At 51.2% G+C, this 17,314-nt stretch overlaps 2 protein-coding genes across 2 annotated transcripts in view; one reads left to right on the forward strand and one right to left on the reverse strand.

Moving 5' to 3' along the window:
- Nucleotides 1–2,062: 2,062 nt before the first annotated feature.
- LOC120953117 (uncharacterized) lies at nucleotides 2,063–8,687 on the forward strand. The gene is made up of 5 exons (XM_040372808.2): nucleotides 2,063–4,044; nucleotides 6,159–6,382; nucleotides 6,500–6,988; nucleotides 7,062–7,230; nucleotides 7,340–8,687. Exons 1-5 carry the CDS (start codon nucleotides 2,530–2,532, stop codon nucleotides 8,597–8,599), a joined length of 3,657 nt encoding a protein of 1,218 aa, XP_040228742.2. The 5' UTR covers nucleotides 2,063–2,529; the 3' UTR covers nucleotides 8,600–8,687.
- The window catches only part of LOC120953122 (nose resistant to fluoxetine protein 6-like), a 9,910-nt gene continuing 1,271 nt past the window's right edge, over nucleotides 8,676–17,314 (reverse strand). The window contains exons 2-5 of the mRNA XM_040372821.2: nucleotides 12,242–13,424; nucleotides 12,039–12,164; nucleotides 9,070–9,418; nucleotides 8,676–8,969 (exon numbers count right to left, since the gene is read on the reverse strand). Of these exons, the coding sequence (XP_040228755.2) occupies nucleotides 8,763–8,969; nucleotides 9,070–9,418; nucleotides 12,039–12,164; nucleotides 12,242–13,424 (1,865 nt within the window). The 3' untranslated portion in view covers nucleotides 8,676–8,762. The remainder of the gene's footprint in view (nucleotides 8,970–9,069; nucleotides 9,419–12,038; nucleotides 12,165–12,241; nucleotides 13,425–17,314) is intronic.

Below are 17,314 nucleotides of genomic sequence, written 5' to 3' on the forward strand. Positions count from 1 at the left end.
ATTGTTTCGCTCTAAACTAGAGCATCCCGCTCACGAAACGGGGGAAAAAAGTTTACCGTTTCAACCGATTCCGAACGAAAGAGAGCCAACAACTCGAACCACGAAGAAAGAGATACGAAGCGGCAGCAAGGGACGCCCAGAAGGAAAAGCCCAAACATCCCCCTCCTGCCCTCCCTCATCCATACGGACCTCCCACCCCTCGCCCCCCCCCCCCCAACCTCCTCAAATGACGTGCATACCTTTTCCACGGAGCCCGAACCGTTCCCGACCGTCCGACGTTCGCGTCGGTGGCGAATCTCATCGATCCGTCCGGGGCTGCCCACCACCCCCGAAGGTGGGCAAACTGGCCCGAAACGAACTTTAGGCGAACCACCGACTTCCCCTCGTTTCCACTAACCCCCTTCCCTCCCCATCCACCCACCCCTTATGCCCACGCACAAATGCCAAATGAAGCTGTCCGGGGAGCCTCCTCGCTTGGCGCAAACGATCGGAAAGATTACGATTAATGGGGCTCCTGTGTCTCCCACCAGCACCCCGCTCACATTGCCCGAAAACAATGCCATCATTATCCTGCACACGCCTGCCCCCCTCCCCCCCTCCCCTTTCCCTCACATTGCTATTATCGCCCATAACCGTTAAGGGGTTGGATGATTATTATTTTATTGACGTTATTTGTACCACACGCGCGCCCGCCCGCGGTAATGGTGAGTTATCGTGCTGCCTTCCTTCCTGGCCGGCCAGAAAGCACCCTCCCCCCCCCGCTCAAAGTGGAGCCGAAAATAAATACCCCATAATGATCTCTCCTTCACGCTCGCTTTCCGCTCTGCTCCCTCCCTCTCTCTTTCTCTCTCTCTCTCGAACTAAGGATCTGACATTCAATACCGTTCGGCTGGCGGTCCCGTCCGAAATGGCGCAAATAAGACTTGACCTACTCCATCCGAGCAGGACACACACACACACACACACTCACATTCACAACCGAAATGGTGTTTTTTTGTTGTTGTTGCTCTGAGATGCCTTCCTACTCCCCCCCCCCCCCCCCCCCGGTTGCGCGCAACTGCTCTCCGCGCGCAGTTTTCGGGTTCGTTCGGGCCACGCTCGTTGTGCGTCTATTTTTACGCGGGAAATTTTCATTTTTCAAAAACACCACACCACCAAACACGCGCACTGTGGAATGTGAGCGAGAGAGAGAGGGAGAGGAAGGAAGTGGGGGGGGGGGGGAGCGGGGTTTGGGTGGAAAACCGAGAAGCTCAAGGAGCGCGCAGAGAGACCGTTTGTGAAGATGGAATTAACTCTGCGGGCGAATTATTGAGGAAGCGAATGTGTTGAGCAGTTGCCCTGTCCCGCAGTACAAGCAGTCGCTCATCTTACATTGTGTCATTGCGATGAGCATTGCTGCTGCACACACACACACACATACACGCACATGTACAACACCAACTTTATGGTTTATAATTGTCCCCCAACAGTTGGTCGCCCATGCAGCAGTGCGCTCCGGCATTTGCGCAAGTCGGATCGCGATCAAACTCTCTTCATTCTTACTCTTGCCGTGCTTCTCTCTCACTCTCTCTCTCTCTTTCAATATTTTAACATTTTCCACCTTAACCACCGACGATCGCTTAGGTAGGTGCAAAAGTGTTGCCCTTCTTTTCTGTTTAATTTTCAGCGCGACGATAAAGATAGTAACCACACAAACGCCCGTAATCACAGGTACACTCGAGTTGTGTCGATACTGGTGGGCAATTAGCACACCTACTTCAGGTGTGGTCCAACGGTGCCGTGCAAAAGGTGTCGCGCTGCCACAAGAAAGCTCTCCAATAGACTCTCAACCGGACTCGTGCGCGCGCGTTAGTGTGTGGTGTGGTACCTTTTTCCAATGTCATTTTCGCTGTAATTTCTGATTAGAATTATGATTTAAACAAAAAACAACTTTACCGTCCATTCAAAAATCATTACGAAGAGAGCAAAGAGAGAGAGAGAGAGAGAGAGAGAGAGAGAGAGAGAGAGAGAGAGAGAGAGAGAGAGAGAGAAATTGGCACCACATAACTCCCGAGAAATGTGTGAATGTGTGTGGTTTATTTTCTCCCATGCCAAAGGACAGTGCCGCCGGGTGAGTGTGTTGTGGGTCCCCCACAGTTGTCCGCAAGCATCTAGCCGGTCTGGACACACACGGCAGACGACGACACGCGCGCACGCACACGACGCAGCCCTTCCCACCAGGACCCACGGCTCTCCTGTGGTGGTTGTGTTTGGGTGACAGTGTTCCTTTTTCTCCCGATTTTTCCGAAATTGTTGAAGCGAGAGAGAGAGATATAGAAATAGAGAAAGAGAGAGCGAGAAAGCGCAACCGATCAAATCAAACGTGTGGCAACGTTCAACGGCGCTGGGCGTGACCGACGATCAACAAACGACCCCCGTTCGCCCGTCCAGGATATGTTGCGGGTGGCTCGTGTGCAGGTGTGAGTGAGTGTGTGTGTATATCTCGAAGCAAACGATAGTGCACGTGTGTGTGTGTGTGGTGACGAGGCGATGGTGGCGAACCGACGGCTGCTGCTGGCGGGCGGGCTGCTCTGCCTGTTCGCCCTGCTGCTGGTGATGGGCGAGGCGGACGGGTTCCGGCTGCGCGAGCACGGCCAGGAGGAGGGGCTCGCGGTGGTGAAGCGCAAGGTAGCGCCCCGCGGCAAAGGTGACGCACCGTGGTCGGCGGTGACGCGCAAACCCTGGCCAGTGAAGGACGATGACGACGAGGACGACGAGGATGAGGAGGAAGAAGATGAGGAGGAGGAGGATGAGGAGGAAACGGAGGAGCAGGCCGCCATCCGGAGAGCGACCCAGCAGCGGCTGCTCCGCGCCCGGCACGGGCTGAAGAGCCGCGACAAGCGCCCGGTGGCCGCCGCGAGCGAACGGAGGGAGACGGTGCGCGGTCGGGGCGATGCTGCCGCCGCCGCCACCGCCGACAACGACGACGACGATGAGGATGAAGTAGCCGAAGCCGAGCCGCGCTCTATTTTTAACCTGTTCGGGTTGCTTGGCTCAAGGCAGCGCACCGACAGCGATGACGAGCGACGAACCATCGATGACGACCACGACGACGATGACGAGAAAGAGACGCGCCAGCACACGAAGGAGAAGCAGCGGGAGCCGGTGCGGACCGCCCGGAAGGGGCAAGAGCCGGCCGACGAGGCGAGCTGGCTGGAAGGGTTGAAGCGCGCACTCGAGACGGTGCTGAAGCCGGCGGCCGACGACCATGCGGCGAAGGCGGAAGCGTCGGACGGTGGGCTGCTGCGGTGGGTGCAATCGTTCCGTGCCGATCCCGACCGGAAGGAGCAGGACAACCCGATCATCAACCTGCTCGCCAGCTGGCTCGCCTCGGCGGACGGGGGGGCCGACTCGCAGGAAGAGATTCGCTTCCGGCCCATCGGCTCGTACGCCGACGACGGTGAGGCGGACGCGGACGACGGCAACGCCCCGCCCCGGCAGCGCGGCCGGCCCAGGACCGCGCCCGACTCGAAGCTGGTCCAGCTGCTCAACCACAGCCCGATCGCGTCCCTCTTCCATCCGGCCGAGCTGCCGGCCGAGCCGCCGGTCGAGGCGGGCCCGAAGCGCACCAAGCGTTCGGCCGCCGACGGGCCGGCCCGGGTCGTGAAGCAGCGCATCGCCATCTCGCCGGAGGACTTCGAGCAGCTGCTGCTGCGCGTGCCCTCCTTCGTGCCGGACTACACGCGGGTCCGGGGGGCCGAGTGCCGCCGGCAGGGCGAAATCTTCGAGCGGCAGCTGCGGGGCAAGCGGCTCTGGGCGCTGCAGATGATCGATGCCAGCGCGCGGCTCGCCTCCGGGCTGCTGCGCGGCAACGCCAACCAGCTCGGCGACTTCGACCTGTGCACCGGCATCGCGACGCGCGTGCGGGTGCGCGAGGACGAGCTGGTGCGGCTGCGCGGCAAGTACTGTCTCGCCCACGTGGACGTGGTGGCGGAGGATGCCGAGCTGCGCGTCCCGGTGCATCTGCTCCAGGGCGGCGGGTTCGTCAAGAGTACGCTCAACGATGTAAGTACACCAGCCGGGTGCGAGTGCATCCCCGTTCCCAGCTTCCCAACCACCGTGTGATGGGAACTTTGGCTTGAGTTTCGTTGAAGTCGTGCCGCTATTCGTACCCAAGCTAGGGCCAAATCGTGGAACGAGATAATTCCAATCGAATTAACCATCCCAACATTGCCTGCGAATCGGATGGAGAGATTGCTGCAGGACTACCTTTTTGATCAAAGCAGGGAGAACCTAGGCACGTCTTCAATATAAAGATCCGGTACATTCTTCGGTATTTATTTCTACGCTGGTGGCATTTGCAAATACCGCTCAAACCAAAAGATCAAGCCTCGAACCGATCTTGGATTTGATGCCAATATGAATCATCTTTCAGTTTTATTTATTTTTTTGGGACGTCCATTTTCAAGCATTTCCTATGATGTATTTTTGTTGACTATACGAAGAAACCAAGTCGGAATAAGCTGCTTTAAGCTCTTACATATGTTCTTTAATCAGGCACCTTTGCTAGGATACTGTTTTTTATTGTTTTATGTCTTTGTTTGTTCAAGCATATCGAGATTTTTGGCTCAGATAGGTGCTCCGAAAACTCCTCCCAAACCTGTCCCGGAGGGGAAGAGTTGATTTTGAACTGAAACTGAAACTTATTTCAACGCCATACTGATCCACGGGAAATGCTCTCGGACCTGTTCCAATTCCTGCAGCAACTCGACAGATTCCCAGGAACTGATCTCAACCCTAAACCCTGTTGTTTTGATCCTGGAGCTGATGCAAGAGCCATACTGGAACTTGCAATAGATCCCGAAGCACAAGCAAAGCAGTAACTAGTCCCGAACCTGTTCCGAATCTGGCATTGATCTCAAACCCAAACCCGGTCCTGCGATAAATTCCGAACTTGTTCCAGATCTGGAGCTGATTTCCGATTGACTGACTCATAACAATAGTGGAAATGATCATGAATCCTAAACCATCCGGGAACTATCCCCGTACCTGTTTCAAATCTGTAACTGATCTGAAATCAAACCGGTCACAACTCCTTTTTTTTGGAATTTTGGAGCCGATTCCCAATTTGGGTATCAGCATTGATAAAAATCCCTAAACCCTCCAGCAGCTACTCCCGGAATTGTTACGAATCATTCATTGATTCCGAGCCTGCATTGATTCTGAACCTGGTCTCAAACCCAAAATGATATAGATATAGTAACTGATCACAAATCCAAACCGAGACCTGAAGCAGAATCTATTCCCGATCTGGAACTGATTCTTGACTATCTAACCTACACCAATATTACAACTGATCATGAAACTTAAAGAATTACTAATCCTGTAACTGGTCCGAATCTTGTATTCATTCCGTACCTATTCTGGAATGGAACTGATATCAAACCCATACCGGTCTCCAACCTGTTCCAGTACTAGGGGCTGATCTAAATTTCATGCTCTATCTTGAAATTGATTACAGGGCTCTGTTCCTGAACCTGTTCCAAATGAGGATTTTGTATCTGGAGTTCATTCTGAACCTGTTCTGATTATGAAGCTGATCTCACGCCCAAACTGAATCCGGTTCCGATTTTGGAACGTGTCCGGAACCTTAACCGATTCTGGAACTATTCCCGGACTTGTTCCGAATTTGAAACTGAACCCATCCTGAGTCTCGGAACGGATTTCGAACCCTAAACAATCCGGGAACTGTTCTCGAACCTTGAACCTGTTCAGAATCTGGTATTGATCCCGAACACATGTCTGATCTTGGAACTGATTACGGACCCGAACTAATCCAGGAACTATTCTCGAACCTGATACGAATCTTCATTTGATTCTGAACCTGTTGCGAATCTCTAATGGATTTTGATTACCGTTTGGAAGCTGATTCCGAGAACTAATCGATCTTCAAACTGTTGCTGGACCTGTTCCTGGTCTAGAACTGATCTCGAAACCCAAACCGATCACGAACCTATTCCAACTTTGGAACTGATTCCGAACCCACAGTGAATCACGGGAACTGATCCCAAAACGCTTGACGAGTCAGTAGCTGTTCGCGGACCCGTTTCCAGCTCTGGAACCGATTCCTTAACTGATTGATACACAAAATGCTAAAAGCGTTCCCTTGCTCATTGCAGCCGGACCACTTCCTGCCTCGCTTTACCACGATCAACTGGGGCATCTGTTTGCCGGCCGCCTGCTCGTTCGAGGACGCGGGCAGCATCGTGCAGCACTTCGTGCGGCCGTACAACTCCACCGGCATCAAGCTGTTCCTCGAGCTGGAGGAGGCGAACTGTCACGTCCGCCAGGTGCGCACCTGGTCCCGGCTGCTCAAGGACCACTGGCAGCTGGTAGCCGTGTTGTAAGTATATTGATCGCACTCGCACAACCACCAACGCTCAGCTATCTCACTCTCTCTCTCTCTCTCTCTCTCTCTCTCTCTCTCTCTCTCTCTCTCTCTCTTTATCTATTCCCTCAGTGGCTTCTACACGTTCGTGGCCGTGGTAACGCTGGTCGCGACGCTGAACGACTACGAAATCTTCATCAAGATTGAGCCACCGTCCGCGCAGGACTCGCCGCTCGATCCGCCCGAGCGCCGCACGACGAACGCGTTCCACCAGACGCTGATGGCGTTCTCGCTCAAGCAGACGCTGCCGCAGCTGTTCGGGGCGGCCGGCGGGGCGTCCGACGACCATCTGCCCTGCCTGGACGGGCTGAAGGCGCTGGCCGGCGCTGCCCTCTTCCTAGCGCTGCGGCTCGTCCCGCTCGGCTACCAGCCGTTCACCAACCGGAACGAGTTCACCGACAGCTTCAACGCACCGTGGAGCGTCGCGGTCCGGCTGCTGATGCTGTACGCGGACGTGTTTCTGGTGGTGAGCGGCTTCCTCGCCGCCTACCGCATGGTGCGGGAGTACCGCGAGCGGGCCCGCGTCTCCTGGTTCAAGCGCATCGCCGGCCGGTACCTCAGGTGAGTGTCCCCAGGTCTTCGAGGGGAGTAACTCAACGCACTCACGCTCTCTCACCCTGTGCTTGTCTGGCAGGCTGGTGTTCCCGCTCGTGCCGGTGCTGATGTTCTACGCCTGGGTCTGGGAGCACCTCGGCAGCGGACCGCAGTGGGGCGACGTGGTGACGAAGAACGCGAACCTCTGCAAGCACGGCTACCTCAGCAATCTGCTCTTCATGCACAACTGGTACCCGATCGAGGAGACGGTCAGTACGGAGCGCGCCTGCTCACAGCGCTCTTCCACAGCTCTGCATCACTCACCACGCTCTTTTCCACTCACGCTGTCTCTCTCTCTCTCTCACTCTCTCTCTCCAGTGCGCTCCGCACACCTTCCAGCTGGCGATCGAGATGCAGCTGAGCGTGCTGGCCCCCTTCCTGCTGGTGATACTGGTGCGCAGCCCGTTCTACGGGACCGCCGCCTACGTCCTGCTGAGTGCGCTCTCAACCGCGATCCGCTTTGCCGCGACGACCGAGGACCGGCTGGCCCCGTACGTGTTCCACGGCGTCCGGCTGACGCAGCTCTACCGCACGCTCAACCTGTCCTTCGCCGAGACGCTGCACCGCCTGACGCCCTACCTGGCCGGGTTCGGGCTCGGCTACCTGCTGCAGGAGGTGGGCCGGTCGCGCCCGGAGCGCGGCGTCCGGTACGCCGGCTGGCTCGGGGCCGCGGTCGCCCTGCTCTGGTGCGTCTGCTTCCCGCTCGACATCGTGCGCAAGGACTTCCGGTACGAGCCGGCCGACGCGGCCCAGTTTGCCGCCCTCGCACCGCTCTCCTGGTCGGTCGGGCTTTGCTGGACCATCTACTACTGTCTGACCGAGCCGGCCAGCCTGCTCAACCGGCTGCTCAGCTCCCGGCCGCTGGTCTGTCTCGGGCGGCTCACCTACTCGCTCACGCTCGTGCAGTTTCTCGTGTTCTTCTACTTCGCCGGCACGACGCGCGGCACGAGCGTGTTCAGCTTCGCCGGGTACGTGCACCGGACGGAGGTGTGCATTGCGCTCGGAGCGGCCCTCGCCCTCACGCTGCTGTTCGATCTGCCCATCCAGAACGTGAAGCGGCTGCTCGACCAGTACGGTGTGTTCGAGGGGCTGGAGGTGCGGCCGTCGGTGCAACCACAGCAGCAGCCGGCGGTTGAGACCGAGCCGGTGGCGGAGCCAGAGCCCGAAAAGAGTGAACCGACGGAGGGAGCGGCGTCGGAGGGAGCGGCACCGGAGCAAGCGGACTTTGTGAGCCCGTTCGACGATCAGGAGGAGGAAGATGAGGGCATCTGGCTGCGCAAGCGTACGGCCGCGGCGGTGCAGGAGCCGACCGCTCCGGAGGAGGACTTCTGGGCCCAGAGCTCCGAGCCGGAGGTGCAGGAGGAGGCAGCTCCGAAGCAGAGCGCAATGGAGCCCGAATCACCGTCCGCGACGAACCCGAAGGAGGAAGAGCCTGAGCAGGAGGAGGAGGAGGAGGAGGAGGAGGAAGAGGAAGAAGAGGAAGAGGAAGAGGAGGAGGAAGAGGAGGAGGAGATCGACGAGGAGAAGGAGGTGAAGCGACGCCCCGCCACCAACGGTGCCAGCTGGTCCCGCCCGTAGCACCACGAAGCGCCGCGACGACGCCAACGCAATATAAACAACGAACTTTATTTAACTAAAAGACAACGACAACCCGTTCAAAGTGTCATTCTCTCTTCGTGTTTCCCTTAACGTGATAAATATTTACAACTTGTACCATTAAAATTCCGCCACCGCCGCCCTCTTATGCCTCCTCCGAGGTGCTGTGCGTGTTGTTCGTGCTCAGGCTGTTCGTTTCCGGCTCGCGGGCACTACCCGCAGGTCCACCGTGGGTCGGCCGGAACCGGCTCAGGAGTATCTTCTCCAGTCCGTGGATCGGCGACTCGAACATGAGGCAGAGCAGCAGCGCCAGCAGAAACGTCAGCGTCATGTGCGAGATGGATTCGGCCGTCTTCGGAGCGTTTTGTTTTGATTTTTACCGGAGGTAAACAAAGAAAGAAATTAGTCTTTTTGGGGGAAAAAAAACTGGCGACCTACTCGAGACCACTTACCAGCGTTGCGATGCTTGCGTAGAGAGGCGTCCGGCGGGAAGCGGACAGGTACAGCTCGACCAGCCCGTTCATCAGGTACGCACAGTAGGTCAGCCGGCTGAGCGGTACGAACGCGCGCCAGGAGAGGACGCGGTGCAGCGTGCGGCCGTGGCCGGTGACGCACGCCAGCACCAGCCACCCGTTCGACAGGCTCCAGCCGAACCGGTGCAGCGCGGCGTACAGCGCGTTGTGCAGGTAGTTGCCCGTGCCGAGCCCGGTGTAGAAGGCGGTTAGGGAGAACATGGCGGTGCAGCCGCACACGGTGGCCGCCGCCCAGCAGGCGGCCAGCTTGCGCCGCCCGATCCGAACGCTAGCAGAGTAAAGTTTGAGAGTTAGTTTTTCATAAGAATTTTTGTTCCTGTCCCCATCAGCTCAAAGCTTTTACAGGGTTTGAAGCGTTGCTTTCTAGTGCCATCATCATTGCAGGATTCTCCGAGCCAACTTCACATGGGAACGCCGTTATTCGTCGCTTAAGTTTTGTTTTTCAACAGATGTGTTTTTTCAAAATTAATGTTTAACCCTTCCACATTATTTTCCACACATCACAAAACATACTTGCTTGCGTGTTGGAAATCATTTTCCGAAAGCAATGAAAACAAATATTGTGCCCCATATATTGTACAAAATACAACAACTAGTGAAACACATATAGCAAGTCATGCATGGTTGCAAAATGTCATTGCGAATGTCATAAAAAATCTGACTGAAAAAAAATGTCATGTCAGCGTCACGTTGTGATAATCAGAGGTGATAGTCAAAATGATTGGTGTGATCAATGCATGCTTGGTCAGTCACTTTGCCTTGACTTTTTTTTACAAATGTCACTGACATAATCATGAATAATTCCGGCTAAAACGAAATCATGTCAGCGTCACGAGCTCTTCTGTGATGATCAGAGGTGAGACTCAAACAGTTGTTGAGTCTTGGTCAGTCACTTGATCGGGATTTTTTCCGTCGGTAATATCATCATCACCGATCATGGGAGATATGCGATGCGTGCGAGTGGTTCCAAGCAACAAAATGAGTGTGTTTTCTCGCTCTTTTTGACGCGACAGACCATCAAACCAGAAAGAGCTAGAAAGCATGCTCATTTTGTTGCTTGGGACCACACATCAAGTATATTCTAAGAATTTCGCGATTATCACCGACAGAAAATGTCGTGTCGTATTATGCTTGCGCTGGCATTAAGCTCAGCTAGTCAGTCACAGTTTCGCGTTTGATTCAAGCACTTGCATGTCGTGTTCGGCATGTCATGACGCACTTTCATAGAGTATCAGCAACGTACATCAAGCCACCACGGATATGTTAATTGTTTTCGTTGATGAACATCTCGTGATGATCTTGCCATTTTGCAGCACTGGCGATGAAACCAGGATTTCCGGGTCACTTTTGAATATCAACATCATTTTAATTGCTTGTAAGATGTTTTTCAACAGCTGTCTTATGTTGTATTTCCATCAAAATCAAATTTACCAGTTCTTCCACAAGACTTTCAACAGTTTGACAGTTCTTTCTTGTGTGTTGAAAATCATGTGGAAGAACTGAAGAAATATTGAGACGCTAATATACACAGTTTTCCAAGTGCACATCCTTATGTGCACATCATTATTCACCACTTTCAAGATGTTTCTCAACAGCTGCCACTCATTGTATTGATATCAGAATAAAATTAAACTTGTTGCACATGGTTTTCAACACATAACTAAAAACTGTCAAACTTATTCCAGCTTGCAAGGTGTTGAAAATTATGTGGAAGATCTGATTGTGATTCAAATGCAATATTTGACAGCTGTTAACGAACATCTCACAAGCTATAAAGAAGTTGTTGACATTGAAAATTGACTCGGAACGCTCTAAATAATCTTGTAAGCAATGAAAAATGTTGTTGAGGTTGGAAATTAACTCTATTAAAAATTCTGTAAATGCTGTTACACGATATTCGAATTTACTTTCCAATGTGCATACTACTCTTAACCATTCGCGATGTTTTTTTTCGCAGCTGTCAAATGTTGCATTTGCATTACAATAATGTTTCTTGCACACCAGCAGCTGGACTGCGTTTGACAGTTCTCTCTGGTGTGTTGAAAAGCAAATAGAAGAAGCAAAAAAGCATTGTGACGCAAGCTTTAGAGTAAGATGTTGAAGAGCTGTTGAAAAACATCTTGCTCGTGGTGAATACTGCTGTTCACATTGGAAAGTGACTTGAAAAGCCTTGTCTGTGAATCTCTGTATTCACTGCTCGTTAGAGTTTATGTTACAGAAACTGTCACAGATGTGCCTTTACATGAACAACTGTCACATGATGTTATTTGCAGCCTCTCTAACTAAACGCAGAGCATTCGAAAGAAGCTAAAAAAAATGTCATAAAACTAACAAAATGTGTGACAGCTGTTGAAAAACATCTCACGAGCGATAGCTATTTGAGATAGGAATTTGGCTAGGAAACTGCTGTATGAGCTTTAACAAAAGCGTCTAATTCTAAAATCGTATTTCTAGCTTGTCCAGAGTGTGCAAAATTTGAGCTCTCATACCCGGAAGTCTTTTTTGAATATTCCGTTGGATATACAAAAACACTCTTACGGTCCTATAGACATGCCGACTGGACTGGAGCAAAGGATATTTAATATTTTTAGAAATAGATGACTCTACGATCATTACGAGATGTCTCGAAAGCCTGTACAGGCCGGCAAGTCCGCGTAGGACGTTACGCCAAATAGAAGATTCTACGCGTTTTTGTCACAAGAATAATCTAAAACTGTACTCATCGATTCAGTAGGATCATGTTTATGCCACTAACTTCAATAAAATTCTTGCTCGATAACTTAAGCTTCTAGAGCATATGTTCAATGTACAAAAATTCACAATTCACATTGGAGCAAAACGAATCTACTACAAAGCTCTTTATCGTCAGCCACCACCCTCGTACTTACTTCTTGATCTGCATCCAGTGCACGAGATATCCAACCAGCAGCCCGAACAGGTAGGCCGTCGCCCGCAGATGCGTCTTGCCGTACACGTTCACGAAGTAGTCGTTCGCCTGCAGATCGTGCACCTCACTGTGGAACACAATAATAGCATGACGTCAGTGGGTATGGAAGGTATGAGACCTACCCAGCACCGGTAGAGTACGTACTCGGTAAACACCATGAAGGTTGGATCGAGCCGCCGAACGTAGGTGACGAAGAAGGGCACCGCAATCGAGACGCCGGTAGCGCACCCGACCAGCAGCAGTGCGACCCGGTGCCCGTACCGCCACATCGGATAGAGCAGGACCGGGGCGAGCAGGAAGAGCTGCGTGTCGGTGGCCAAGTACCAGGACTGGAACATGCACACACTGTCCGTGCCGAAGTAGTTGTTCACGTACAGGACGTTCAGCCACCAGCTCTGCCGGCAGCGGCGCTGCTCCAGCTCCATCCGCTCGGTCCACAGCGGGCCATCGCCCAGCCGGGGCAGCCAGGTCGCGTACAGCGCGATGACGGCGAGGTAGGCCGGCGTCAGCCGCACGTACCGGAACAGATAGAGCAGCCCGAAGTTGAGCCGGCCCTGGCGCTTGTCCAGCTCGAGCAGCAGCAGCCGGGCGAACAGGAACCCGCTGAGCAGCAGAAACGTGTCGACCAGCAGGGGCGAGTTGAGCAGGAAGGCGTTCTGCAGCAGCCGGCTCTGCTCGCGGAAGAAGGCCGGATTGAGCAGCGGACCGCCGGCCATAAACACGAGCGCGTGGCCGCCGAGTATGAACACCATCGCGAGCGCCTTGATGCCGTTGATGCAGCCCAGCCCGTGATCGTCCTTGGACAGCTGGGCCAGCTTGCGCAGGTTCTCCACCGCCGAGAAGGCACGCAGCACCGCCGCAGCACCGGTCGGCCGCTTCTCCGGCGCGCACTCGCTTCTCGCACCGCCACCACCGTCGCACAGGGTGCTAAACACCACCATCAGCACAAACACGGCCAGCACGCAGGCGGTCACGATCTGCAGCCGATCGTACCCGCCGGACGGGCGCGAGCGCACCTGACAGACGGCGTCGCTCACCGCGTAGCCGCTCGCGCCCGCCAGCAGCCGGGCCGTCTCGCTCGCACTGCAGCTGGCCGGCACACAGACGCCCCACCGCACCGTGAGGCTCGTGCCGTTGCTCGGCTCGTTGTCATTGCGGCCCGCCGACTGCTGCAGCCGGAAGCCGTCCAGCGCGACCTGCGCCAAACAGTACTGCGGCCGGACCGGGGCCACCCGCTCGCCCGCCGGCACACACTCGTCGTAGCTGCCGAGATGGTACCGGGCGCCGAGCTCGACCGCTTCCGGGTACTTTACCGTAGCGTCAAACACTGTGGAGGTGAGGGAGGGTGGGAGGAAAAACAAAAGCGGGTCAATGGATGCAAAGTCCAACTCGCGCGAGCGACTGGTCAAGTGCGACCAGTAGCGGAGGTTCGAACAATTAATCACACGGATCGCAACGGATCTACCAAAAACCTGTTATCTGGTGCGGGTCGGTGAGAAAAGAGAGAGAGAGAGAGAGAGAGAGAAAGAGAGAGAGAGAGAGAGAGAGAGAGAGAGTTGCAAAGTGCCCAAGGAACATTTAAATTCGTGTCATCTTGTCGAGCACACTCTTTTTTGTCGATTATTTTATTAAGTAAGGGAGCCCGGGGCAAAATGGCTAGGTGGGGCGAAATGGTCACCTGCATTATTGGTAAATTTACACGTTTATAATTACTTCAAATGATTGAAAAACATCAAATACAATGTTTAAAGCCCACCATGAATGTTTCATAGCCTAAGATTTCAAAATAAGTTAATAATTCAGCAAATAAAATGTTTGCTCTGAGCTATTTAAATTTTACCGTCTCGAAAATAAACTTTCGTGAGAATCTAACATATGAATAGAGCAAAAAAAAATGAATGTATATCAAGCACATGATATTTTCTATCATTAACGTGAATAAAATAACCATTTTAATTGAATGAAAAGGTTTTAAAATTAAAATTTGTAAAATGTTCCACTTGGGGCAAAACGGTCCGTATGTTTTGACAGGAGCAACATGATGAGGCTGTGATATAGGCGAAGGTTGCTCCACTGTACTAGCTTAACATAAATAAAACTGTGCTGTACGTGAATAATTGAAGTATTCCAGCATTTTACTTAATTATTCTATAAAACAATTAAACAATAAACTTAAATTTATATTCTCACAATTCTACCACGATGCAAGAGCGTAAACCAAAGCCTGAAGTCCAATGTTGTGGTCCATTTTGTCCCTTTGTTTTGATATTTCGTGTAAGACCATTTTACCCCATAGCAAGACTATTTTATATTTATATTTACACATATATAATTTACATATAAACCCCGCACAATACATATTCACGACATTTACCGTTGATTTTTTTAAATTCTTCTTAAACATACATATTTGTTATTATTGCGTACACTTCTGATTGTTTTTCATTAGTATTAGTTGAAGTATCGATTGCCGTCAAAATAACAGTGTACAATGGCTTAAACAATAAGATTCAGACCAATCTCCTTAGCAGGTCGATTTTGCCCCGCTTTCCCTTATTATTTTTATTATTTTTCAACTCTTTTACGACTGTTACCTATAACCATTGCTAGACCTTTTCGATGTGAAGTGCAAATGTACTATCAACTTTACAGCTTATCGCTATGCATATGCTTTTGGGACAGTAATGAAGTCATGATAATGTTTGAGAATGAATTCTAAGTGCTGTATTGCTATTTTTCTAATGAAATCGTTTGCAGATGAGCAGACATTCATGTGAAAAAACCACTGTTAAAATAGTACATGGTACAAATACAGATCCATGCCGCGAAAAGTGTTTTGGAAATTGCCTTTTTTCCATTTGTCATGTGAAAGATGAGTTTGTGTATCAAAAAATCAACATGCATGACACGCATTGGAAACAAAATTTAATAAAAATGGTTTCCATTGGCTCAAGATCGTGTGGAGTTCCCTGATCACACGTTCAGACCATTTTTAATGCAATGCAAATTTAATATGATAGTTTCAAAGGGAACAGACTTACAACTTTTAACAACAATCTCCACGCATATGAGACTACCTCCGTAGACTAGCATATCTCGGGGCACAACCTGTACGTTTTGTTCCGAATTTCCTTTGTTTAGTCGTGGACTTGATGTATGTTTTTTTGATAGGATCAATTGATATTGATGCCTTAGCCTCAAATAAAACGTCTTAACGCGTGCTTAAGAACACAAAACTCTATTATCAGCATTGCACGGACAATCTTTAAAGGGTTAGTAACTGTACTAAGACTGTTTAGCATGTTCAATAGATATGTTAAGGCTATGTGCCTTAGCACACTTACAATAAATAATTATTGTTCAAATGTTTCACACATCTTGCCTCCTCGGCCAAACTCGACCAAAAGGGAACCGTTGAAGCGGAAAGATAGACCGTATTGCTCCACTCACCACACACCATGGGACCCCGGGTGGACATTTCGAGCAAAAATGAGGTGAAACTGTGCAATTGAATTATGGATTTTCATGCAGGAATGGGCAAAGGTCAAACATCGGGCCAAACGTCCGGCAAATGGCCCTTTGTTGGAAGTAATTTCCAATACATTGCTTTAGATCTTTTCATTAGGTTACTCTTTGCCTCAATTGTTGTAGCTTTGCAAGGTAATATTTACTATACAAGCAAGAAAAAATCATTACCTATTAATAAAACGAATCAAATTTAAAGTTTTGCATGAAACGTGCATAACCATTTGATTATTCTATTTTTAGCATTAATAGATTATTGTTTTTATTCTTTTTCTTCTTAATAGATTATTCTTATTATTCTTTTTCTTCTTCTTCTTCTTCTTCTTCTTCTTCTTCTTCTTCTTCTTCTTCTTTTCCTTCTTCTTCTTCTTCTTTTCCTTCTTCTTCTTCTTCTTCTTATTCTTATTTTCTTCAGATTTTGTTGCCTATTCGATAGAAATCACTGATAAAACGTATCAGCAATTTAGTATTTTCTTGCAAGCAAAAAATGCCAAACCTCAAACTTTTTACACGAAATACTTCTTCTTATTCTTCTTCTTATTTGATGCAATAGTTGTAGAGTGACGCGTGTGTCTAGAAAAAGATTTTTGATTTGCCCTGGCTCTTGTGGTAGGTTTACTACGAAATAGTAGCTCACATGGTACATGGCGGGAGAGTCATTTGAACCCATAACGAGCTTGTTGCTGTTGGAACAGTGTGCCTAGCCGACTGCACCACGAGACCGAGCCCCGTACGCGAATGCTTAAACCGCTATAAAAGTGCAAAAGACAGAAAGACGGATCGAATTGGAGTTTTCAAAGTTTTAACTCTTTTTGTTTAACAAATTTCGAATTTTCGAAATATAATCAGTAGAGCGAACAGCTTCAACCCAAAGTAACCCATTTGCGACGGCTAAGCGCTATCGGTGACTCATATGCTTCCACCAATGGATCATATTAATGCATTAGCACAAGTCCATTCGAAAGCACAGCAAGCGATCAAGCAAGCCGTCCGTGCTTTGCCCTACGCTGTACCCACAGTGCCGCACACGTGGACGGCGCAATGATTTGGCGCTATCGAACCGACCGTTTCCCCCTGACTGGACGGGCGAGATTTTCGGCTGCCAAGCCAAGCCGTGTGTTTGGACACCTGGCAGGCGCAGCTCGAGTGCGCAAAACTGCACGCGAAAGACAAACAGGTTGATAGATGATGACGAAGGGTTTGAAGTTATAAATAAAACATCCTGATGTACTGGCGCAATTACAGGAAAGATCGCACTACGGACGTCATACTGTGCGGCTGCACGATGCATGCCAGATGGGGAGCGGGCAGCGCGCGTGCGGTAAAGCTAATCACGAACTCATGCAACCGGGCTGGCACTTTCCAGAACGCGCCGCGCGGAAAAAGTGAGTAACCTTTAAGCCAGCGCCGACCGGTGCCCCGGCGCTGCCCGATCGGTCAATCGGTCAATTGCAAAAATCGCTCGCTAATCATCGGTTTCGATGGCGCCTGCCGGCACCACCTGCTCTTACGTCAGGCCCACGGGCGTTAGAACAGGTTCTCGGGCGCCGAAACCGCTACCGAAGAGGGCGAGAGTGGTTCCAGCATGTTCTTGACCATGGCCCACAAATGTGTGAAGAGGCTGTAATTAGATCGACCGGCACGGTTCTCCACCGTGTCCACCGACTTGCAAAATCATACGTGTGCGTGTGT

Source organism: Anopheles coluzzii, chromosome X (genome assembly GCF_943734685.1).
Source record: "Anopheles coluzzii chromosome X, AcolN3, whole genome shotgun sequence".
Lineage (NCBI taxonomy): Eukaryota > Metazoa > Arthropoda > Insecta > Diptera > Culicidae > Anopheles > Anopheles coluzzii.